Below are 26970 nucleotides of genomic sequence, written 5' to 3'. Positions count from 1 at the left end.
AATCATTTTTGTTGCCCTCCGTTGGACTCTCTCCAATTTATCCACATCCTTCTTGTAGTGTGGGGCCCACACTAGTAGTGTAGTGTGTGTTATTTGTTTGCATCCCCCTATATTGGCAAGGACTTTCCAAAGTAAGAAAGATAGGCTGCAAAATAAACAAAGTGCTTGAAAACTATGCTCTTACAAAGCAATAACCAACAAAATGCTGCCAAGAAAGTCTGAACTACAGCAAACTACAGCAAAACAACAAGAAAGGCAAACCAGAATCACAGGAAAAGGACTGAAATGCTCATTTAACATTCAGTCATTTATATAATCTAGTCCTTGTGAAGAATCACATCCCACAAACGTGGGCAAGCAAATGGCTGCTCCAGCTTCTTGGCTAACTAACTCACTGACTAGAGGAATCACTCACCTCTGTGGCTCCCTAGCAAGCCCATCCACTGTTTGGAGGGCAGTAATGACGAACAGAGCTGTTGTACGAAACCCTGTATGGGAATTCTAGTACCACCAATATCCAGTAACAAGTTGCATAATAAGGCTGTTAATGTGTCATCTTGACAGACTTCAGAGAAAAGTTACTAATGAGGTTAGTGTTAATAACCCTGGCTTGAGCCAGGCATTATGTACGTGAGTTGCTGTGCTAACTTCCCCACATAGCTCTGCCAAAGAACCTCAGCCCTGACCTTTTTCAGAAAATCAACAATGGTCCAAGCATCACATTGCGTACAAACTGCATTATTATAATCTTGCTCTGTCTTCTCCATCTCCTTAATTTAGGACCTTAATTATAAAAGTAAAGTACATCACACTGTCTTCCTCTTGAGTGATGCACTTTAAGCTGTATGGAAAAGTAGCATCAAATTGCAATGAGTCACTCACTACACAAACATATATCCACTGGGGGCACTATACTTATTGCTATGGCCACCATCTTGAAAGCACAAACTTTCAATCAGTTCAGACCCAAAATCTGCCTCCCAGAAAAGAAGGTAAACATCATGTAAGGTCCTCAGGGAAATAGAGTAATACATGCAATGAACACACAAATGATATATATGTACATACATTAAAATTATCAGTATGCATATTGCGTTACAAACAAAAATGTGTACACAGAGTGGAAGAGTATCTTGTGAGAAGTGTACCTTGTGATTCTTTAGGGCAAGACCTGGGCATTTTATATTTTGGAAAGCCAGGAAACCCCCATTCCAATACAATGTTTCTAGCCTTGGTAGACTGCAAGATATGTGGTGTCAGATTCTTAGCTGATGTAAAATGACACTGAAGTCAACAATGCAACACTGGATTTACATCAGCTGAGGATCAGGCCTGGATTTTAAAATACACAATGGGATGCTATGTTATAAAGGTTTTACTAGCATGAGTTTGGGGTGCCCTACACAATTAATGCATGGCTTCAACACTCATGAGTAATACAGCTATTCCAAACTCATATTGATAAAACCTTTATACCCCAGCTCCCATGACATATTCTCTCATGTTATGCAACTTTATCATTTCTATCTTTACAGACACACATACTACACATACACACTCTTCCAGGGAAGTTGCCTGATTTTTACAGAAGCTAAATGCAGAGACCTGGATTGGTTTACAGCACTGCTCAACTTTTAAGTTGATGGCTATAACAGTAAGTTGGAGGGAAATGGAGGCGAGAAATGGTGAAGATAATTCCTGGAAACACTTGTCATGCTGCTTGTTATATAGTTATTAGTATCTGTGCTTCCACTGTGAAAATAGCTGTTTGTTTACTTGCTCTTTCTTTTAAATTAAAAAACAGCATGCCATAAACTCACTTCTCAAAGACTGCCATTAACACAGGACATACAGACACATGCATCACTTGGAGACATCTCATTTTAAGAGCACATTTATTTCTTGTGAATCGTTAACAAGGGAAGAATTCTTCCTAGGACAGCAAAATAATCAATTTCCAAAGAAATGTTTTAAAAAACAACACTCAAATCTTTGCTGGACATAGGACACTAGTTATTTTGCTAAAGTTAAAAAGCATGTGAATTGGGAGAGCTAACAGTTGACATGATTCACCCTCAAGAGTGGATCAAGACTAAACAGAACCCACTGCCCCTAAATGTTGGGCATGCAGTCTCTTTCTTGTTTCCTGTCCCTTTTGTTTGTGCCATCCCACACCAATTCATTCCTTTATTCTACCTTCCCCTCCCCATATTCTCCAGCTCACTCTTTGGAAAGCAGATTTCCTATTTTTCATGCAGTGTTTTGGTGGACACCCTGAAGGCCATAAGGTTCAGATTCCAGGGATCTTGTTTTAACATGACCCTGTTCTCTCAAGTAAAAGTACGCCAACTAACACACATTAATTGCTGTGTCAGGGCTGTCCTTGCTCTAGGACACAGAATACAGGCAATGGGGGCAAAACTCTGGTCTTTGAGAAGACAAGCTTTCTAACATCAATCTTTCATCACGCATTAGACTGTGCAGCAGATACACGGGAAATGTATTCCACACTGTATTAAATATGCTCTGTTAACATTATCTATTAGATCTAAATTAAAGCACATTTTCCCCACTATAAATAGTTACCTTGTATATATCAGACAGATTTTAAATGTGTGACTGAAACCATTCTCTTAAAGATTTAACTGTCATTAAACATAAGTGTTAATGGACTCAACTGTTGTCAATTATAAATACATAGTATGGGCGATCCCAAGACCTTGTCAGGATCAGTGGGGGCCCTAAGCAGGAATATTTTTGGTGCCTCCCCCACACAACACATACGACTAATTAATGGGGGGAGGGGCGTGAGCTGCTTGGGGCCCTAAGCAATTGCTTAGTTTGCTGATGCCTACCACGAGGACTGGCTGCCATGGTAACAAGGTTTCTCCACTGACCTAATTTTGTAGCAGAAGTTATTGAAATAGAAGGAACATTCATCAATGAACAAAAACCAAAATCAATGCAACGTTTCATACATTGTGTATGGGCTCATTTAAAAAATGGGACAAAGTTAAAACAGAAAAATAAAAGTAATCATTTTACATTATATGACAAGGTCTGATATATGTTACATAAACTAAAATAAGAGTATCATATAATCTCAGGGGAAATAGAAGATGGCACAACTGGATAAGCAAAAGCCCCAATCCTGCAAGCACTGATGCACATGCTTAGAAATAAGCATGCTTGTCAGTTGTTGCAGGATTGGGTCCCAAGTGAGAAGGTATGGATTAAGTGGATGAGAGATTAGATATTAAATGGAACTATTCTATACAGAATTAGGAAAGACAGGAAGGCGGTTTTTAACTGGCTTCACAGATGGAAAAGAAGTGACTGAAAATGACACAGGAAATAATTTGCTCATAATAGTCTAGATCTTACAAAGTTTAAAAGGGCAGGAGTTTCGGAAAACTATAAAAGGAGAAATTAAAGTAGTGATGACAAAATGTGATTAAGAGATTTTATCGGATTCATGGTATGGATGAGTTCTAGACAAAGGTGGTGCAGTAAGAAGAGAGACTAGAGTCAAGGAGGACTAAACAATTCCTGATACTGGGAACAAACTTCAGGTTTAAATTAAAGAGCCCATTCCATGTTGCTGACTATCCAAGAGGATTTACTAGAAAAAGAGCACTTCTGTTTTTGAAGCATTTGGTATTAATCTAGAATATGAAAGAGTCAAAAGCAGCAATAGAAAGATGAGAGTGCAAGTCAATAGAGATGTAGATTGGGGTTCATTTGCACTGAAGGAGCATCTGAGGCTGAAGCAAACAATGAGACACCCAAAAAGAGAAGCAGATGGTTGAGGTGCAGACTTGAAGCTCTCCACTCAAATAACCTGAAGGAAAACAGTAATTTTCTCTGTACCAATGAGATTGTTCCATGCCAAACACATTACGTGTATGAACTAGATTGTAAGCTCTCTAGGGCAGGCATAATACCTTCTTATTTGCTTACAAACAGCAAAGCAAACTAATGGAGTTCACCACCACTGCCAAATACCAACAAGAACACGCTTGGTAGGAGAGTATTTAAAAAGATGAAGAGGAAAGTGCCAAAGATACCATTTTTACTTGACATACTCAAGGATAAAAACTGCATAAGAAACTGTACAGAACAAACAAGATGAGAAAAGGGGTATCTATGATTAGAGGCAAGTGTACTGTAGGTCTTTAACCAATCCTCTAATTAAGTAATGCCAGCCAAGTGGTACACTAGTGAGACTAATTTTTCAATGATCCAATACATACAAAATGTATAAATCCTGTAATAAGGAATCATATATAACAGAAGGGCCAAATCTGAAAAGTATTCCGCACCCAGCAGCTCCCATTGTTCTTAATGGGAGCTACTGGGTGCTGAACATTTTTGTACATCTGGCACAGAAGATACTACTGAAGAGGAATAGAATGACAGATGCCACTATTAAAGAGCAAAGACTAAAATGAGTTAGCTGGTGACACCACATATTACAAACAAATTTTGATTTTTTTTTTTAAGAGGACAAAGACTTAAACCTGTATAAAAGTCATTTTTTAAAAATCTGATACAAACTCACTTCTACTTACTCTGTAAGTGCTATAATACTGAAAAATGTGGCTCAGCTAATTGGCTACTATTTGGTGTACATGCAAAACACTATAGCAGGGGTAGGCAACCTATGGCACGCGTGCCAAAGTCGGCACATGAGCTGATTTTCAGTGGCGGTCACACTGTCCTGGCCACCGGTCTGGGGGGGGCTCTGCATTTTAATTTAGTTTTAAATAAAGCTTCTTAAACATTTTAAAAACCTTATTTACTTTACACACAAAAATAGTTTACTTATATATTATAGACATAGAAAGAGACCTTCTAAAAACATTAAAATGTATTACTGGCACACGAAACCTTAAATTAGAGTGAATAAATGAAGACTCGGCACAGCACTTCTGAAAGGTTGCCAATCCCTGCACTATAGGCTAGTTAATTTAGATACTAAACACCTTTCACACTAGTCTGTTTTAAAATGCTGCGCTGTAGATAGATATAGTTATTTCCAATAATATGGTGTTCAGGACACTCAAAGGAAAGTAATTTCCTGCTCCACAGTTAAGTTGCTAAAAATGAATAATAGTGAAGAATCAGCAGCGTTTTCTCCTGGTAAGTTCTGCCAACACAGATTTCTTGATGATATCCAATTTTTGTGATAGAAAAACTTCAACAAGTTTTAATGTAGGAAAACAGATTACTCTAGGAGAGAGACTAGAGTGTAACTGCACTTACGTTCTGAAAAAAGTATTTTACCCTGACCCTCAGATGCTTACCAAAGGTGCAGCTCTTGTTGGCTCCAAACTAGGCCTAGGTGCTGTTGAGTACATGTAGTTAAACAGTCGATCTATTTTTCTCAGAGGGACACCACCTCCTTGATCACTTATCTACAGAAAAAAGTCAAGGTTTTACTTGAACACTCAATATCTGCTCGGGAACAGAAAGTTTAAGCATCAAACCCAGACAAAGCATTATTTAAATTACTTGCATAAACATTAATGCAAATGGAATGAGTGCCAGAACCTATACAGAGAACATAATTTAGTCCTTGTAAAATTAAAGATAAATTTATCAAAAACATTACTAATGTGAGCATTTCTTTGAAAGTCAGTTCAGCAGTTTAAAAATATTATTAGTTTACCTTTATGGATAGATCTTCTTTCCCCAAAGTGACTAATGTTTTAATTGATGGATAGCCTTCTTTCCTACCTTCATGTAATTCCACTGTAGCTCTCATTGAGTTCTAAAGTTAAAACCATATGTTTTAGATTCTGATATATTCTCCACCTCAACTCTACCATAAATACTGTTAGTAACAATGTACAAACTGGATACATTTTCACTGTGTTATTCTGAAAAACTTGTGAATAAAACTGCCCTACATGTATACATGGATACAGAAGAGGGTATAGGTGAGTGAATTCAAAATGTAATTGACAGCAAGTCAACTATCAATATATTACATTTTTATATTGTAATAGTTTACTGTAAGTAACTTAATATTTCTATTGGACACAATACCAGAAAGCACAAAACAATACAGTAGAACCTTGAGGTTATGAACATCAGAGTTACGAACTGACCAGTCAACCACAAATCTCATTTGGAACTGGAAGTACACAATCAGGCAGCAGCAGAGCCAAATTAAAAACAAAAAAAAAAAGAGAAGCAAATACAGTACAGTAGTGTGTTAAATGTAAATTACTAAAAAGATAAAGCGAAAGCAGCATTTTTCTTTTGCACAGTAAAATTTCAAAGCTGTATTAACTCAATGTTCAGTTGTAAACTTTTGAAAGAACAACCATAAAGTTTTGTTAAGAGTTACCAGCATTTCAGAGTTACAAACAACCTCCATTTCCGAGATGTTCGTAACTCTAAGGTTCTACTGTAAAGAAACGTATTTCTACATTAAATTACTCATACATACCAACACTGCTCACCTCGACAGTACAGACATTAACACTTGTATTAGTCATATAGATGAAATAAATCACTATACTTTGAAAATAAGTGCAACAGAAGTATAGTAAAGCCTTAATGTGCCTGATCCACATCAAAACTGTTATGTTGCAGTCATTTAATCTATGCAATTTGCACTCACAGTACATCACAAATGTAACACCACTTAAAGCTACTACTGTGTGTTTGACTTCTATATTAGTGCACAAATGATATTTTATAGTTTTACAAACACATCTACAGCATCACTCCACAAATTCGCACCAACTCTGTCCTAGAGAAAGTCACATATGATATAACTCATGACAGGACAGGGGAAAGATAGCAGTCAAGTACATGCACATTAATGGAGAACACAAAAAGAAAAATATATTCTTTGGAAAAACTCCACATTGCTTTCTACTGAATTTATTTGTTTTCTTTAATTTATAAAATGTGTGCAATTATGTCTTTCAGGGAACTTGCACATTATTTCACAAAACATACAATTTTTGCAGTTTAATGTCTCTCCTATTCTCTCTGCTTTACAGTTTAACTTGTCAGTTATTCTGAAAATTAGTAAACAATTTTTTAAAAGTTAAACCATTCAAAAAGAAAACTGACATCCCTCAAGAGGAACACTAGCAGCCACCCAAATATCCCAGCCTTTAAACCAGGGGCCAGCAACCTCTGGCAAGCGGCTCGCCAGGGTAAGTACTCTGGGGGGCCAGACCAGTTTGCTTACCTGCCGCGTCGGCAGGTTCGGGGGACCGCGGCTCCCACTGGCCACGGTTCGCCGTCCCAGGCCAATGGGGATGGCGGGAAGCGGCGCGGGTGAGGGATGTGCTGGCCGCGGCTTCCCGCCACCCGCATTGGCCTGGGACGGCGAACCGTGGCCAGTGGGAGCTGCAGTCCGCCGACGCAGCAGGTAAACAAACTGGCCTGGCCCACCAGGGTGCTTACCCTAGCGAGCCGCGTGCCAGAGGTTGCTGACCCCTGCTTTAAAGCATCCAATAAGGCACAAATCCTAAGCAAAATAATAAGGTCTTGTACTGTACCATGAAGGTTAGTGTTAGAAATTTTACCACAAGCTGTTTTGAGTTAACCAAATGCAGAAAAGGGTACAACCATCACTGGAGAATAAATGAGCGTTTGAAGTGTGTGCACTAGGGAAGGGCTCAAGAGCTAACTGTCATCACATCACTCCAAACTTTCAAAAACAAAAAAATATGAGAACGCGAGGAAGAATTTTTTTTCCAAACATAATGGCTGAGAAGAATCTTAACTACAACATGCAATTACAATCAGAGCATTAATAAATCTTACCTACCTTGAACAACTCAAATAGCATATGAAACAGATGTGAGGGTACATAGACTACTTGAATAGGCTTGTCTGGAGCTTTAGCTAGAAATAAATAAAATTTCAGTTAGCTAAAAAGTTTTTTCAATATTCCCTTTATGGTATCACAATTCACTCCATCTACTGTAGTAAGCTGAATTTGTAACAAATAAAGACAACTGTATAACTATGTTCTCTCTCACTTTCCAAACATGTAATAGTAGAACTTGAAAACATACTTCACGATTAAACACAGAATGCAGTCATATCAGATGGTAAGTAGAATCAGGCCTGGTAATTACCTACACAAGGTAACTCGGAAGAAAGCAAATGCAGCTGCCGGAAGTGATATTTGATTCACCATGCAGCACTTTCTCCTCAGCATCAAGAATTAAACAAATGCTCCTCTATGTTAGGGTACTCCTACCACTGGAGTCACTTTATTTAACTAATTAACTTTGCTGCCCCAGAAGGGAGAGTAATTAGGAGGGCAAGGAAAGAGACATCTCTGTATATGATCTTTGTAACTCAGTTTAAAAACTTATCTATTGAGTAAACAACAGCTAGCAATTATACTTGTTCTATTAAACTTATATACCCCCTTACAGCCCTTAAAATAAAATGAACTTCCTATTACCATTGAATTCTTCAATGTCCAACTCTGGTGCAACCAGATAGTACTGCTCACACAACATCTTAGCTGTTTCATAAGCATCTGTGAAAGAATAAAGCAGCATACTTTATCCCGAATTCTGCATTTATACAAAAAGGCTAGCAATGTTCATTCAACATCTCAGAATAACAAGGCTGCAAGCAGATATCTGACTTTTTAGGCACTGATTTACAAGTCTGAAATCAGTGTGCATTTTCATGTTACTTTTACTGTATATCTATGTTCCCATCCCCCAAGAAAGGGCACATTATCTTAAAAAAGGATTTACTATTGGAAGTACTGAGTTATATGGGTTGTGCAAGTAGAGGCAAACAACAGTCATCTTGCCTTGGAAATATATAGTAGTATGAGAGCATTTTTAACAGCACACAACCAGGCAAAAGGCATCCTTAGGACAAGAGCCAAGGGGTGGGTTACAAGATCTGGCAACTCTGGGATGGTTTAAGCCAGGGTTTCTCAAACAGGGGTCGCCGCTTGTGTAGGGAAAGCCCCTGGTGGGCCGGGCCGGTGTGTTTACCTGCCTCATCTGCAGGTCCAGCCAGTGGGAGCTGCGATCGTCCGGACCTGTGGACGAGGCAGGTAAACACACCGGCCCGGCCCGCCAGGGGTTTTCCCTACACAAGTGGCGACCCCTGTTTGAGAAACCCTGGTTTAAGCAGAGTAGGTGAAAGTAGTTGAGTATAGGCCAGCTGCCGTTCACTAAGGATATGTCTACGCTACGGGATTATTCCAATTTTACAGAAATCGAGTTTTGGAAACAGACTGCATAAAGCCCAGTCAAGGCAGGGGTGAGGTCCATAGGTGAACTGTGTATGAAGCCGAAAAGGGGATTGGGGAGTACCAGATAGAACATCCCTCCCTATAATCCCTGTGTTTATGTTATACACAGGTACACTGAATTCTGACCGAGGTATAGTAGACTCAGGAGTCATTAGGAGAAGCCTCCATACTCTGGTCTGAGGCTGATAAAGAAAAGGAATACTCCTCTAATGGTGGAACAGGAAACACAGTAATTTCTTTGGGGACAACCCTTACAGACACCATATGTGCACTCTGTGCCAAGCTTCTAGTGCAGCTTGGTACCGATGTGGGATGATGACTTGGGAAGCAGAAATTGCTGTAGCATGCATCAAAGAGGCAGGATCCCAGAAACTGGTAGCAGACCCAGTGCTTACTAAGGAACTCTTGGAAGAAGATTGCTCAGATTTGGATGGATCATGTTTACCCAGGTCAGAGGCTGGTCTCAGATTTATCCAAGAGAAAAAAGGTTTCAGTGAGCTTCTCTTGTTTTCTGAGTTTGTTATGAAAATGAACAACCAACAGAACATTTGCTCATGATATGCCGCTCAGTGAATATAAAAATAAACATTTTAAATGGCCACAATTAAGCGGTATAGCTGTCTTGCTTACAATAGTTAGCAATACTTAAAACTGCTTGGAGATGTTTGTTCAGCCACGAGGATTGAAGACCCAGTGCCAGATAACAGAAAAAAGTGTTTAAAAGCATTACCTGAAAAGAAACCTAACAACATACACTTAACTAACAAAACTATACTACAGCTATTCTAAAAGTAACTGTAGTAAGAGGAGGTCCTGAGATATAAACCTTGATATTAGAGGCCCAGTATGAGGCCTAAGGCCTGAACTAAAGTAATGGTCAAGACTTTGCTAACATAAAGCAAAGTTAAGCTGTGAGCCAGAGACAGGCCCTGCTCACAGAAGCTGGCAATGAAAGGGCTGATGCGGCAAAAAGAGACATACCTAAAAGGTACTGGACACCAGATATCAGAACATTCGCATACTTGTACACTCCACACAGATAATAAGGAACAAGCTGACCCATCCCAATGACAGGGCCAAAAGGGTAATATGATGGATAGAGTTGTTTTGTTCGAACCAGCATGTACAAGATGAGAGGCGGCACCTTACTACGTAAAGGGGTTGTACCTTGCTACATAGAGGGGTTGCACCTCAATACGTCAGGAGTGATGTGTAACTTGTTTGTACCTCTGTATAAGAATACACCTCTGAGTGGATGTCTTTGTCCAGCCTAAGGGGCAGTGGAAAGTCACGCCACTGACTGAGCTGAGTCCATTGCCAGGGGGCACATATTCGTAGTATGTCCTGTAGAGTAAAGTCTAGAGGGAACTATTACTGTGCTTCGTTTGACAATAAACCTGGCCGATGTGCCTTCGTACCTTACTAGAGTCTGTGGTCACTGGGGGTTCTCTCGGGGTCTGCTGTGTCAGCTATTTGCGCAAAGCTGGGACAGCACACAGAGGGAACACATGCACACAGACGATTGATATCAACACTGAACAGAGCAGAGCACCACACCGGTAGCTACTGACGACAGTAACTATCTACACAAATTTAAAAATTAATTATGCAAATATGCAAAAATAAAACATATTGCTTGCAAGTCTGTATCTTACCCGTGGGCATTAAGAAGGAACTCAAAGACTGTTGGTCCCACCCTGCCATTTTATGCTTTCAGGAGGTAGGCTTGAGGGCACTTACAATACAGGCCTGAGCCAAAGGATACTGCTGGCCAAAAGATTCCAATCTCAAGAGCACTAGGAACACATGGGCACCAAGAGTGGAACACATATCGAAAAGCACTTGAAGAACTCACTTAGAAGGGTGAAACTGATAGGTGTGGATCCATGGTGTGTGTAGCTTAAATTAATTATTGTAGAAACTTGAAATGTGTTTTCCGTGTTTATTTTTCATGATTAATATAAGTTACTACACCTCTACACTGATATAATGCGGTCCTCGGGAGCCAAAAAAATCTCACTGCCTTATAGGTGAGACTGCTTTATATCGGGTACGCCGTGCCAGACTGGACCGGCTTCCCCGGTGGTGATTTAAAGGGCCTGGTGCTCCAGCTGCTGCGGGGAGCCCCAGGCCCTTTAAATCACCACCAGAGCTCTGGCAGCGGGGCTCGGGCGGGGATTTAAAGGGCCCGGGGCTCCACACAAATTCGGATATAACGCGGTAAAGCAGCAGGGCTCGGGTGGCACTTTAAAGGGCTCGGGGCTCCCCGCTGCTTTACCGCGTTATATCCGAATTCGTGTTATATCGTGACACGTTCTATTGGGGTAGAGGTGTATTTTGTCTAATGGCAGTATCTTAGTGCTGCGTAACAATGTCAACCTTACACCAGTCCTTAGAACAGGGCTCTCTATCCTGGGTGCATATCTTGATCCTCAGCAATCCCTTTGATCACACAGACACTGCTGAGAGAGTCACAGCTACTTGCCTTTTTTTTTTTTTTTTTTAAATCACAGAGTCCCATTGGTCAGGAATAGGATGAGAAGCACGCATCGCGATTACATTAACGGAATGCTGCTGCTTACTACAGTCTTTCATCTTCCCTCTAATTAATTAATTAAATTTTCCTTGCCAATACTTCTAACATAAATCTGATTACGCATGTGCATTTCAGAACATGGCTCTTAAACCAGAAACTGTATCCTCAGGGCCCAACTTCCAGAAGAAGACCATGCAGAGTACAGGCTGAAAGCAACTAATGATTAAAGGTCTAGAAAACATGACCTATGAGAAAAGATTGGAAAAAAACAAACCTAGGTTTGTTTAGTCTGGAGAAGAGAAGACTGGGTGGGGGAGGCAGGGGGAGAGACATGATAACAGTTTTCAAGTACATAAAAGGTTGTTACAAGAAGGAGGGAGAAAAAATATTCTAGTTAACCTCAGAGGATAGGACAAGAAGCAATTAACTTAAATTGCAGAAAGGGAGGTTTAGGTTGGACATTAGGAAAAACTTCCTAACTGTCAGGGGAGCTAAGAACTGGAACAAATTGCCTAAGCAGTCTGTGGAATCTCCATCATTGAAGATTTTTAAGAACAGGTTAGACAAACACCTGTCAGGAATGGTCCAGTTATTACTTAGTGCTGCCTTGGATGCAGGGGACTGGACTAGAAGACCTGTTGAGGTCCCTTCCAGTCCTACACTGCTATGACTCTTTGCACAAAATATACATTCTTTGAAATCTACTTAGGGCAGAGCTCAAACTCACCGTATCTGGGTACTTCTCAGGTTCACTGGCTACAGTATGTTAGTTTTTTGGTTTGGTGGACTATTTGGGGTGTCCCCTAGTCAAAATATGAGGTCATTTGAACACCAACCCTGGCCCCAGGCCTCCTCAAGACACAGCAACTTTCAACAAATAAACATGTGGATTTTAGCACACTTAGAAAAATCAGTAAGCTAGTCTCAACTAGAGGTGGGTGACTGGCAAATACGCAGTAAATTTCCCAAGAAAATGCATTTTGAGGGGTACTGAAACTATGAGAATTTGGGTCAAATTCAGCAAATAGTTTTAGCTGGAAAAAAAACCCAAAATGAAAATTTAAAAAATGTCATTTCATATCAACATTTTGTTTCAATATATCATTTCAAATTGATATTAAAAATATTTCATTTTACCTTAATAAAAAGAATTTAAGTTTTTTGTTTTATCAAGAAAAAATGAATAAATTCAAGTTTCAGTTTGAAACTGTTTTATTCCCCCCCTTCTAATTTTTCAGCTCAGCCACTGAATCAAAAAACAATTATTCATCAACTCTAGTCTCATCTTTAACTAGTGGTGCTACTGTCTCACTATAACAAAACAACTCAAGGATTATATAGCCATGCCCAAGTGATCAATACTTGTTAGATTTGAATGTTGTAATACAGTAGCTTAAATTTCAAGACTCATCAATATGGCATCAATAATTACTATGGTTTAGAACAGGAAAACAAAATCAAAGGAACATCAAGAATCCATTTTGATTATATTTCCTGCTTTGGCAATCTATGCCATATCTCCACCTGCTGACAAAAAATTGCAACACAATGCACACAAGCTATCTTGGAAACACACTGCACAAAACAGCACTTCTTATAAGGCAGCCATTGTTAACTGATAAAAATAAACTGTTTCACCAATTACAATCTATACTGGAAAACACTAATTTATGAAGAATTTGCAAATGCAATGACTTCATAAAAAAAGAAAGAAAATCTGAATCTATAGGGTTAGAATTCTTTGATATCAAAATAACACAAACTCTTATAATTTATTCTCAAGTTTTGTAATTTATAGTTATTTATAATTCATACACTACATTTCACATGGTTTCACCAAACATTCAAAAACTCCTTTTAAAAAAGCTCAGTAAAAATGAGGTCACTTTGAGATAGTCACTTACTCCAAAAGCAAAACTCGGATAAGGTTAACATTAATTTCAAATGCTTATAAAGCAGCAAGACTGTAAGTGAAACATTACAGACACATCAACTGATACACAAATGTATAACAAAGGGTGAAATAAAGTACCACATTGCTTGAATACAGTTTCACTTGCAATCAGTACTATGGAATTAGTATATATATTAGGCAGCTGCTACTTAAATATTGAAAAAAGCTTTGCAATTCTGCTGTATTAGAGGCTTGCTGAACAAACTTGTTCTGTAGGGTTTAGCATGTCTTTTTTCTTCCTTTTTAATATACTTGAACTTCTATACTGTTGCTTACATAAATTATGTATTTTATAGCATATATCAAAATAAAAATTTCAAGTACGAGCATGGATAGATTCTGTAGTTTTAAAAAGGTGCTTTGTGTTCCACTAGTTTCTCATGTGGTGTCTCTCCTTCCTTCATAAGGATCATAATACCCTCTCCTAGCACTAAGGATTCCCGCCAACTACTTTCTTCATTTTTCTTCCCTCTTTTAAAGCATTGTGGTCACACTCCCTTAGAGGCGATCAGTTTTGCTCTTTGAGTTAATATGGAGGAAATCAGATCAATGGAGAACAGCATGAAGAGATATCTCCTCTCATGAGTGTAAAATGGTTATGCTTCCACTATGTTCATAGCCCTTGTCAACCCAAGAACTGAAGATCAAGATTTGATGCCCAACACCAGTTCTCATATGGCATCCCAATATTCTTGCACTAGATTACATCCTGGCATAGTTGGACAAAATATGTCTTCACATGGGAATATATCAACTGAGAATTCAGATACACACATTCCATACACAGATAACACTTATAGATACCCAATGTTTGTATGTCTGTACTGTTACAGACAACAAAAAAGATTCAGGGTTATTAATACAGTACTTTGAGTAATAATTCATTTAAAGTGCAATACAGAAATATATTTCTTGCACCCCTCAGAAGCAGTGCAAAGGCTTAGGGGGAGTTGGGGTAACAGCGGACTTGAGGGAGAAGGAAGTAATTGCTGGGAAAGGAGCCTGCGTGTGAACTTCGAGGGTTGTTGGGTATGGGTGGTTGAAACAGGTATGAAACAGGTTTTTTGCAGGGGTGGGGAGGGACTGTTAGGGAGCTTCCCCCATGCAGACCCTGGCTGACCCCTAGTCTCTTCCATTCAGTCAGGCACATCTGCCCCTGTCCCTCATGTGTCCTTGAACTTCCTGTCCACATGTATCCCTCCACTCCCACATTTATTCTCCCCATCCAGCTCTGCACCTCCTCCCCCATACCCAGGTGTCCCTGCACCCCTTCTCCCTGTCATACAATATCAGGGTTGGAAGGGACCTTAGGAGGTCATCTAGTCTAGCTCAAAGCAGGACCGATCCCCAGATTTTTGCCCCAGATCCCTATATGGCCCCCTCAAGGACTAAACTCACAACCCTGGGTTTAGCAGGCCAATGCTCAAACCACTGAGCTATCCCTGTCCTCCATCTCCACACATCTCGGTATCCGCACTCAGTCAAACCCTGTCCCTATGTGGCCCTGCACCCCCTCCACCATTCCCATGTGTCTCTGTGCCCCCACTTAGACACCCCCATCTCCCTATCTGGCCTTGCACCTCCCTCCCCTCGGTGGCCCTATGCCTGCACTCCCATTCAGCCCCTGCCCCAGTCTGTCCTCCCTCACTAGCCCTTATGAGCCCCTGTCCAATCCCCCAGCAGCATCATGCTGTCTGTCTCCTCATAGCTCCTGTCCCCTGACCTCGCCCGACAGGCACCCCAAAAAGGCAGGTTCTCTCTTCCCCAGATGGCTGGAAGCTGCTGCTTTGTTCTATCTCCACAGTGCCCTCTGGTGGGCAAAAGGCAGAACTGCAGCAACTTTCCAGTGAAGTTACAGTATTTTCTGATGGGACTGATGGGAGAGGCTGCTCTGTTCTAGCACCAAAGCGCTCTCTGATGAGCAAAAGGTGTAACTGCAGCAACTTTCCAGCAGAAGCTTTTTTCTGCACAAAAAAATTAAAATTATGTCTGGCTCATTAACTATGTGTGCACGCAGTGCGACAGAGTTCCCCCAGGAGTAATTATAATGTCACTTTCTTATGGTGTTTGTTTCTTTATTGTAGAGCCTTACTTGAATAATTGTACAAGAACAGATGATTACCTATACCCTTGATTTCCTTTAGAAAGTAGAATATGTATTCTTAAATACTTTCTGGAAAATAATTTAATAACCACATCAAACATAAGAAAAGGATAAAAAACTTTAATCTGTCCTTGTAGTACAAAATAAAGTTATAATTCTATTTTTTGTAGCTATATTAACATTCCACTAGTTTCAGATTTTTGGATTTTGAGGCTACTAGAAAGTGTGATCTAGTAGATAAAGCACCAGGCTAAGACACAGAGACATGAGTTCTAGTTCCAGTTCTAGTTCTGCCCCTGGCCTGCTGGGTGTCCTTGGACAAGACTGTACTTCACCTCTGTCTCAGTTTCCCAATATGTAAAAAGGCGATAACTGTACCCACCTTCCTAGTCAAGTACATTGAGATCCACAGATGAAAAGTGCTGTAAGAGCTAGATATTAATAATATTATTAGAAACTTTGATATTTTTATGGACTCGCTATAAGCAACTGAATGTGTATAATTCCTTAGAGGTTTTTTAAAATTTTAATTAAATGGAAATAAATTTTCTGCCTTGGACACCTTAACTAGTTATGTATGTACAACTGTAAATTGGGGTTTGAAACAATACAAATATTAAATTTATCTACTTACCTTTCACTACCTCAGCCACGTTACAGGTAGGATCAATACTTCCAATATGCTTGGGATGAGCAGGATTAGTATCTCCACCAAAAAGGAGTGCTAAGAGGAAAAAAAGCTGATGTTTTAAATGTAATAGCCATTCACTTAACTAACATAAAAAAAGTTAAATCAGACAATGTGTTGACAAGATTCAGTGTCACGCTGCAAAAAGATACTCCTCCATAATGTCAGTCCCTGATCAAGACTATTGCCCTCTTGCTAGAAAAAAAACACTTTGTTTAGTAATTATAGCTTGCAATATCTGATATGATGTGAGAAATGAATGCATTGGAGTCCATTTATGTCTATCCAGAAGAAAGAGAAAGTCTCATAGTTCTGGGGATAGATTAGAGCAGGGGTAGGCAACCTATGGCATGCGTGTTCAGTGGGACTCACACTGCCTGGGATCCTGGCCACCGGTCCGGTGGGCTTGCATTTTAATTTATTTAATTTTAAATGAAGCTTCTTAAACATTTTAAAAATCTTATTTACTTTACATACAACAATAGTTTAGTTATATATTATAGATTTATAGAAAGAGACCTTCTAAAAACATTAAAATGTATTACTGGCACGCAAAACCTTAAATTAGCGTGACTAAATGAAGACTCGGCACAGCACTTCTGAAAGGTTGCCAACCCCTGGACTAGAGTCAGTACAGATACAACTGAATTCATATAATTATCTCAGTACACAGCTATTACAATAATGAGGATGTTACAATAAGAAGGTCCCAGTAGGTAGGAACTGTAAGTATAAAAGGTTTCTAATACTTAGCACCCATTCGTCAACAATAAATTAAACAAAATTCTGTAGGGGTCAAGGCCAAATTACATGAAGCCTCTGTTTTCAAAACTTGTCCTAGACATCTCTCTCTCTTTCAACACTTAAAAGAGCCATTTGCCCTTAACTAATCAAGGCTGGACCACTAGAGTTTGTCTACACAAAGAAATTCCCCCAGTTTGATTAAAGGTGTAATATTAAACTGGTTTAGTTAAACTGCTGCAACTCTGTACAAACTAATGATATAAGCCAGGTTTAAATTGGTATGAGTGTCCAGACTCAATGTTGCACCAGCTAACTAAACCAGTTAACATCACAGTTAGTTAAACGGGTGCAACTGGTTTCCTTAGACTAGACCTACAAACTCTGATAATAATAAATAAAGTTTTCATCCTAACATTTATTTTCTAAGAGGGGCCTTTTTATTTATCTAGCTTTGTTGTCTTTGTTTCTATGTCTGGCCAGATTTATTGCTAAGTGGATATACTATTCTAATCTTTTTAGCCTTGTTCTACTAGTGCATTTAACACCTTTCACTGGTCATATTATAAATAAAAGTTACTGGATACATATGTAATTGTTAGTAAAATACCCTGGAATTTAACCTTTTTCCTACTATATAATCCTACCATATGTAGTGTGCCCATGTTTCTAAGATGTCACAAACAGAAAAATACTGGACAGGGAATGAAACCCTAGAGCCATGATACAAATGTACACTTCAAGAGATCACAAGATTGACCTTAACTTTGAAATGCAACAAATATTCGTACTGAGAGCTATGTAAGTAATTCCTTTCACACTACAAGATGAATACCAACAATGGATACTTAAACAGTACAAACCTGAGAATCTAATTTGAGGGAAAGTGTGAAAATCAGAACAACTGTGTTGATTAATAAAGGGAAGAATAAAAATTTAACTCTCAGGTGAGAAATACAGTTTTTTTAGAAAAGAAAAAAAAGAAGAGGTTGGTGAATTAACAACAGGAGACAGCATAACTTGCTGGAAACTATTTAGCTCTTAAAATATGCACAGTGAACAAACACACAAAAAAACTGAAAAGGAGGAAGACTTTTTTGTGTCTGATGATGAAACGTGTCAAATCTACAGAGCGGACTGGTAGGCAGAGAAGATGCAGTTATTTTACTAGTACCTAAAAATACCTTATACATCACCTTGCACACTGTATCTGCTAACAGAGTGAAAAAAATGTACAGTCACATTGACAAAATAGAACTGTGGAGTTTCACTGCAAGCCTATCACTTTGGAATACAGGGCTATTATTCTGCTTAGTGGTTCAGATTAATTTCTAGACACCTCAAAAATACTGCACTACTTAAAAAACCAATTGTCACAATATATCATATACCATCTTCACCTCAGAATATTAAAATTAGTCATTGGTGCGAGGAATGCCAAATCAATGCTGTCATTTTAGGTTTATAAGCAACAACCAATTATTCCTCCAAGTTGAAAAACAAAGCAATTACTTACTGTGCTGGTTAATAAGCATGCGGAAAGAGATGCGGTTGGTATAGAACCTATCTAGAAAATACTGGATGTTACTGCTAACAAATGGATCAAAGCCATACTTTTCCTTGTACTCAATCACCCCTTGAGCCATGGTAGGAACCACATCATTGTGTCTGTTTCTTACTTTAATTAAAACTTCTAAAAAGCTGAAAGAAACAAAATTAGAAAGAGAATGTTAGAGTAACAGGAATCTCTGCATCTCACACCACATATAAGAATTTCTTATTGTTTATCCCCCAGAGTCTCCAAAAGTTTATCAAAGAAACAAAAGTCCAACTACATTACTACCTACCACACATCATGCTAAAGGGAAATATATTAGCGTGCAACTGTATGTTCAAACTAGTGTAAACATTCAAGGCCTCTTGATAACTAGTTATGTCCCATAAAAATTTATTTAAAATTGTGTTTTTGCCAGACCTTTCTTATCTGTCAATCCAGAACAGATGTCACATATTCTGCTTGGTTCGCAAATTCTGCAGGAGACAGTGGATTGGTGGGGAGCTCTCTCAGAAGAGACCAGTTGGCTGTTTAACAGAATTACCAGAAAGGTGTCCCCACAGTTTGTTTTTAGAATAGATACCAGATTGAAGGAATTTATGAGGATGGTTATGTTTAGGTAATGAGCAGTATCGCCACGTGCACAGACAATTCTCTTCAGTTTCTTTTTATGCCTCTAGAGGGCAGAAAACACACAATGGTGCTTTCTCCTTTTTCCTGTGGTATCTTCCCATTTGAGATCAAGAAGTTTTAGGAGCTTACTTTCAGTTATTCTTTTTAATGGTATTGATGCAAGACAACAGTAGGCATATGTTCTAAAATAGATGGAAAATGTTACTTTCTTGTCAAAGCAGACCAGAGCCTGTGATACTTAAAGAATTACCCTTTCCTTTTACATACAATTCTTTTGAGGTACAAAATATTGAAAAGAACCATTCACACTTTTAAAAAGGATGACTTGAATATCTTTTTATTAATCTCAAAACATGAAAAGTTAGCAATCTTCACCTCTGACACTTTTCTCATTGACATTAATGACGATCATATACTACATTGACAATGCTTTCTTCCTTCCTTCAGGATCAAATAGAAACAAATGCAACATACTTTCCAAAAGGAAGCAAAGATGGTGATGCTTTTATTAAGTTGTAGCTGTGTCTGCAAAACTAAGGAGTCTTTTTATATGCTAACTCAATGGGTTTATAATGAGCACACAAGAACAGTATTTGACAAACTGAGTGAATAATTCATTAAATTAGAACCTAAGCACCACCTCTGGAAGGAAATAATAATAATAATACATTAGATTGTATGAAGTTATAGAAAATGGAAGCCTGATTAGTCACTTGAATTTACTTCTTCTAAGGCCTTGTTTACACTACAGAGTTTTGTCAACGAAAGTTATGCGATCAAAAACCACTATAATCACATTGCTTGTGCACATTCACATAACACCCTTTCCGTTGGCAAAGCATGTCCACGGTTGGTGCTCTAGCATCGACAGTGAGAGCAATGCACTGTAGGTTGCTATCCCACTGTGCTACTCGCCATTTTCTGCAGCTAGCAATTGTGAGAAGGCGGAGTGGATTGCAATGCATCATGGGTGCAGACAATGTCCTATGATGCAGTTTTTTCCATCTCATCATTCCATAGGCTTCTGACTGCATTCTGCAGCATTTCCAACGGCCCCTGTTTACTGTGCACCTGCCATCTCAGTCTAAAAGGATGGATCCTGCACTGTCGTCTACTGTTGTGGTCACTGGTCTGAACATATTGCACATGGTCATGTAGTATATCACAAGCTCCCAATCTGAACAGGAATCAGAAGTGCCTGACCTGCTGTGTGCCATGGAAACAAGCAACACCAGATTACTTCTGGCATTCATGGAGCAGCTGCACAAGGTGGACCATTGATTTTGAGCTTTGGAAACAAGCATTGAATGGTCGGATCGTATTGTGATGCAGGTCTGGGATGACGAGCAGTGGCTGCAGAACTTTCGGATGCGGAAAGCCACCTTCCAGGGACTGGGTGAAGAGCTCGCCCCAGCATTGCAGGGCAAGGACACCAAAATGAGACTTTCGCCCTTGAACTCTGTAGTCAACGAACTTGTTTTATCTAAACCAGTATGTTTGGTTTGAAGTGTTTGGGAAACTCCATTCCAGGTAACAGGATTTGTGCACATAATTTTCTATTAATGAAATGATGGACTTTATATGAGCTTGTATTGTCCAGAAGGAGAGAGCTGGGCACTACAAGATGCACATGTCTAGGGGAAAGTCTGGGACTTGGAGTTTGCTGGTGTTGCCCTGCAGCGTAATTCATTGGTGGCTGGCTATAGCAATCAAAGTAATATCTGGGAGTAATTCACATGCTGAAGGCTGCGTGTGAGCTAAGCAAGAGAGGTTGCTCTCACAGTAAACAGTATAAAAGGCACCCCAGGCTGGAGAAGTGAGTGGACACTGCTGTTCAACAGTCCAGATTGTACCCTGGGTAATGTCACATGTACCTCTCTTAATGAGTAATAATGTATCCATTTCCCCTAAAGATGCTTTCCCCTTCAGCCTACATTGCTGATTGTGAAGGAATGTTCCTCTTTTAAAATAACATATTCACCATCTCCCATCTAATCAGCAATTCTTAAGTGCCTCCACAAATGGCTCATCTAGTCTTTCAAAATGACATCTTACTTCGCAAAATAAGCAGTAATGTGGAAGTCTTAACAGACCACTGCCTAATCCCAAATCTAAAGAATTTTAAAATAAAGAAGGGCTGTTCTTACATACTCACCTCCCTTGATGATTGGACAAGCATCCCCTCTTCAAAACTACTTTAATGCTTAAGGCTTCAGAGATTCTTTTAAATAGATTAGGCCTTTCTGATTATGTGTGATCTGTAACCACTGAAATCTCAGAGTTAAATGCCAAGAAAAGAGAGGTTTCAGTCCTCTGCTTCCTTGCTGTGAATAGCAAAATCATTTTTTTGGTTGCAAAGAAGTACAGTAACATAAAATCTTATTTTCTCTTCTGCAAATAGAGACATAGTGCTACAAGGAAACAAACCTGAATTTCTCTATGTTTCATATCAGAAAGCATGCCTGCCTAGAGACCAGAATCCTTCAGCAGTACAGAGGACAACATATATTATAAAGGAATCCTTAGTTATTTCTAGGATGCAACTGCTCCTCCTCCTATCTTCAAAGATGCTTTGCTTCACTCTTGAATATATTTCTGTCTATGAACTAAGATAGTTCTAAATGTTTTTTAAAAAGGCTAACAAACTGAATATATTTATGTTTATTTGAGTTTATCACTTTTTCTTAATCTTGCTATGTCCCATGTCTGTCAAGTTGGCCCCTGATCTTTTCACTTTAGACAGTAGAAGAGCACCAATTATTTCAAACAAAGCTCACATAACACCAGAATGGAGAAATTTATTAATATTCTGAGTTAGTCACTAGTAACCAAGTTTTCAAAATACTGCATACCATTTCACCAAGACCAGAGTAAGTAACAGTGAGTTGCACAGAGCAGGAATTCTTAGAAAGCTGATTAAACCTAGTCAACTTCATGTGCTTTGGCAGATGTGCATGAAGGCAGCATCAATAAGAAAAAGGGGAGTTCTTTACTCCTTCATTTTATAACTTCCTACCCAGAAACAATAGCTACATGAAGACAAGCTGAGATTATGTAACAAGATCCATAGTAGATCTTAGTAGTCAATACATTTGGAGAACTCTATTGGCAAATAACCTTGTATTTTTCATGAAAAATCTTTCACTGATGCCCCCGCTCACAGAGATTACCTAGCATTAACCCCTTTGGAGCAAGGCTGAAGAGCTCCATAATTTGTAAACAGACCAAAGGAGCAGTTTTACCAAAATGTGCATCAGATCTAACTTCTGACCTGGCTTTTGTATAAGCATAAGAGTGTCACCACAGCTTTAGCAGAGTAAGCGTGGTAACCTTCTGTAATAGCAATTTCTGAATAAGTCACAATTCAAGTGACTATCCATTTAGATTACTACTGATTGGATATGTTAACCCTTTTTGACCTATCCTCATAAACACAAGAAAAGAGTTATGCAAAAACTTTCATCTCTCCACCTAAAAGTGGAAGGCATTTTTGATATCCAGCATATGGAGAAAGTCTTCCACTTGAAGGATTTAGAATGAGAGACAGGCAGAGGGACTCATTTTAAATGGAATTTGTATATAAGCTGAGTGAGAAATTTGTGATGAAGTTTGAGAATCACTTAAAAACCAAGAATGAAACATGAGGACATATCTTATTTAGCTTTTTAGAATAGAAAATAGCTATTAGAAATGTCAGTTTAAAGTGCAGTTCTGGTCTACACAGGAAAAAACTAAACACAACATCTTACTCAACAGATCAGCAACAAGTCTAATCCGTTTACTTTAATGACTAAAAGAATTTATTACTTCAATTCTGTTAGCACTGCAGAACCAATATAACTGAGGGAGCATCGGCAGAGTTTATTCCTTCTCATGCATCATCCACAAAATTGTCTACCAAGTTTCAAATGAAGGGCCAAATTCTGTGTTCAGTCATACCTGTGTAAACTCAAAGGAATCATATGGTTATGCAGATGTAATGGAGAACTTTTGGAACTTGCTTTCTCCTCAACTCTGTAACAGTCCAAGTCCATTAGCCTTCAGAGTCCCCACCTTCTCTCCCTTGACTATGAAGATATGAATGTAGGACAGGGCTGAATAGCAGTGGTGTTGGAGTCTGTTGATTAGTTTTTGTTATATTTATGCTGTTGCTGGGTTATTTGATATGATTTTGGGTAACTGATGGGTCAGCCTACATATTAGTATATTTTTAAGAGAGTGTCAAGGGTGCCTACAGTATTGGATGGACTCTCTAAATTGCAGTTTATTAAACATCTAAGGTAAATAAAAACACAGAATCTACAGAATCTTTCCTTTAATGGTACTGATGCATGAGCAAGAAAGGAGCTAGTATGATTTTCTCATCTGAGGTAGAGTGTTTGTTACTGACAGTAAGAAAATCAGAATAAGATTGATCTTCAGTGGAAGTTGTGGCTTGCTCTTCTCTGGTCTGAATTTGGCTCATGAAATCTTTCACTTCGAAGTCACTAGCCTGAATTCAGCTCTGATAGATAGCAATGAAGGGTTAAATCCTGTCCCCATTGTAATCAATGGCAACACTCCCATTGTGTGTCCAATAGTGACAGGATTTCACCCGAAGTAGTTTTTATTGCCTGGTAAGTGTTCTGTTCCAAGTTATAGATCTGTGTGAAATATTAATACATTAACATAATATATTAAAATATTATAACAGAGTACCTGAGCTCGAGGAAAACAGAGTACTTAAGTAGGTTTTTTAGTAGTACCTTTAGTATACCTTTATTTATATATAATTTTTTCTTTTACATATCTTTAATTTAACACATTATACAGTATTGCAAGTTAGGAACTAGCAGGATACAGCATAGGTTGTTCAAACAAACTTAGATTTTATGTTTGAGTTAGTACAAACTCAGTCTTTACCTGAATTCTACGTTTCAAATTTGATTACTTCTGTGCTGTTACAATAAACAGAAATCCTGGCTTGTAACAGATCATTTTAGTTTAAAATAAATCGTTACTTACTTATCCAGAATATGAGGATCCTCAGGGCTTTTATTTTCATATTCTAAAAACTCAAGGAAACTTTGCATGTACCTGAAATATAAAGAGAGGTGACATTAAGAACTAGGGGTAAAATGTTCAAAGACACCTAAGTGACACAGAAGCCCACTCAGACAGATCATATCTGGCCATGGCACTCTTACTGAAGAAATATCAGGACTTACAAAAACCATCCTCAAGCCACTCACCACACAAAGGGCCAGCTTCCTTCAAGACATAACCAACTTCCTCTAGAAACTCCACAGCATTAACAACCTCCCTCAGAACACCATCCTTGCCATTGCAGATGTCACCTCCCTATAACCCACATCCTTCACAATGATGGCATGACCACCTGCCTCACATATGTACAAGGCAATGGACACCACTCACTATTGCCCAAGCATACTGTCAAACTCATCCATTTCATCCTCACCCATAACATTTTTACATTCAACAACGCTTTATCCAAACCCTAGGAACAGCCACGGGTACTAGGATGGTTCTCCAATATATGACAACCTCTTCATGGGATACCTTGAAGAAGAATTTCTGGACAAATGCACCATGAAACCAACTATATACCTTAGATATATTGATGATACTTTCATCCTCTGGACAAACAACCTAAATTCCCTCACTGATTTCCACCACAACTTCAATGATCACTACAATTCCATTAAACTCTCTCTAGAACACTCCCGGCACCAACATCAACTTCCCGGACACCCTGATCAGCTTCAGCAATGGAACCCTACTGACCACTGTATACAAGAAACCCATGGCTCATCACACTTACATACACAGATCAAGTAACCACCCCAAATACACTAAGAAACCTGTTATCTGCAGCCAGGCACTCAGATATCACAGAATATACTCAGTGGAGAAAGTCCAGGATACACCTTAACACACTTAAAACTGCCTTCACCAAACAAGACCACTCCCCCAGAGAAGTAGATCGTGTCATGGAACAGGCCACCCAAATACTCCAAGAGAAACGCCTTCAAAACAGGAAAAAACCCTCTGACCGCAGACACCTAGTTGTCACCTACCACCCCATACTGGAATCCATACAGGGTATCATTTAATAGTTACAACCTATACTTGTTGAGGAACACATCTTGAAAGAAATCTTTCCCAAACCCCCTCTTCTGGTCTTCAAACAACAGACACCCCTGCCCCACAATCTCACCAAGCTCATTATCAGAAGCAAGTCCCACACAGACCAGGACCCACCAACTCAATGCAGCACCAGACCCTACCATAACTGATGAAAAACTTGCAGACATATACAATGGTCAATACCCTTCAACACACTTTTCAAGATCCATAGGTCATACACATGCCTATCACAATATGTTGCGTACCTCATCCAGTGCACTAAATACCCCAATAACTATTTGGGTGAAACCAGACAAACACTACACTTTTGAATGAATTCACAGAGAAAAATGATAAAAGACAAGACACCATATCACCTGTGGGCAAACACTTTTCACAAAATGACAACTGACCTCTCAAGTCCTCATCCTCAAAGGAAACCTACACAACACCTTCAACAGACAAACCTGAAAGCTTAAATTCATAACTTTGCTCTACACTAAAAATCAGGGTCTTAATAAAGACACTGGATTTATGGCTTGTTCAACAATCTGTAGCCCAATAATCTCCCTTTTTTGTTCTATGACTGCAGCCGTGTTAACAGGCTACATCACCCTGAATAGTATCTTAGAATGTGTTAACTACTTATGTTAAACAATCTGTTACAACTTGTATTTAGCTGTGACACCCTGAGTAGGTTTATAAACCCAAAGAAGAGCTCTGAAAGCTCAAAAGCCGTCCCAGGGCAATGGGGGTGGCGGGAACTGCGATCGGCCGAACCTGCCGACAAGGCAGGTAAACAAACTGGCCTGGTCCGGCCCACCAGGGTGCTTAGCCTGGCGAGCCGTGTGCTAGAGGTTGCCGATCCCTGACATATACAGTACACAAAAAGAGTTCCCTACAAAGGCTGCTACAAAGTGGGACAATTCCAAGAAAAGAAAAAAAAGGACAGTCAGAATTAGCATGCATAAAAAAATCTATAATTTAAACCAAAAAACAGAAATCCACACTTTTAAATTAAAAAATCTAATTTAAATAATCAATTTCTTTAAATTAAATACAGGTTCATTTTTTAAAAATAAACCTATTCAATATTCAATTTGAAATTGACAACCTATGTTAAGGCAAACTTATTATAAGCCCTAAAAATAATTTAAATACCAAAAATAATATTAAGCAGTACACGTGTTGGCTGCCAAGTTTTAAAGAAAGTCAAACCATTAAAATGGTTGAAGTCACTGGCTAAAGCACCTGAAATAGGAGGTCTTGGCAATATGCATCAGAGCCCAGATTGCAGGTATCCGTGGCAACTGTGATAGTAAGGAAGATAAAAGCTCTCCTACCAATGAAGCTGTTGGAACACTCAAGTCT

The 26970-nt window shown here is 39.0% G+C and overlaps 1 protein-coding gene across 1 annotated transcript in view; it reads right to left on the bottom strand.

Annotated features, from left to right (window-relative positions):
- Positions 1-26970, bottom strand: part of PDK3 (pyruvate dehydrogenase kinase 3) — an 84084-nt gene that overhangs the window by 12077 nt on the left and 45037 nt on the right. Inside the window, exons 3-9 of the mRNA XM_039518846.1 lie at positions 24478-24549; positions 18802-18986; positions 16491-16580; positions 8447-8524; positions 7799-7875; positions 5672-5773; positions 5307-5417 (exon numbers count right to left, since the gene is read on the bottom strand). Coding sequence (XP_039374780.1) covers positions 5307-5417; positions 5672-5773; positions 7799-7875; positions 8447-8524; positions 16491-16580; positions 18802-18986; positions 24478-24549 — 715 coding nt within the window. The remainder of the gene's footprint in view (positions 1-5306; positions 5418-5671; positions 5774-7798; positions 7876-8446; positions 8525-16490; positions 16581-18801; positions 18987-24477; positions 24550-26970) is intronic.

Source organism: Mauremys reevesii, linkage group 1 (genome assembly GCF_016161935.1).
Source record: "Mauremys reevesii isolate NIE-2019 linkage group 1, ASM1616193v1, whole genome shotgun sequence".
In the NCBI taxonomy this organism is placed as follows: domain Eukaryota; kingdom Metazoa; phylum Chordata; order Testudines; family Geoemydidae; genus Mauremys; species Mauremys reevesii.
This window is presented reverse-complemented; position numbering and strand designations above follow the sequence as displayed.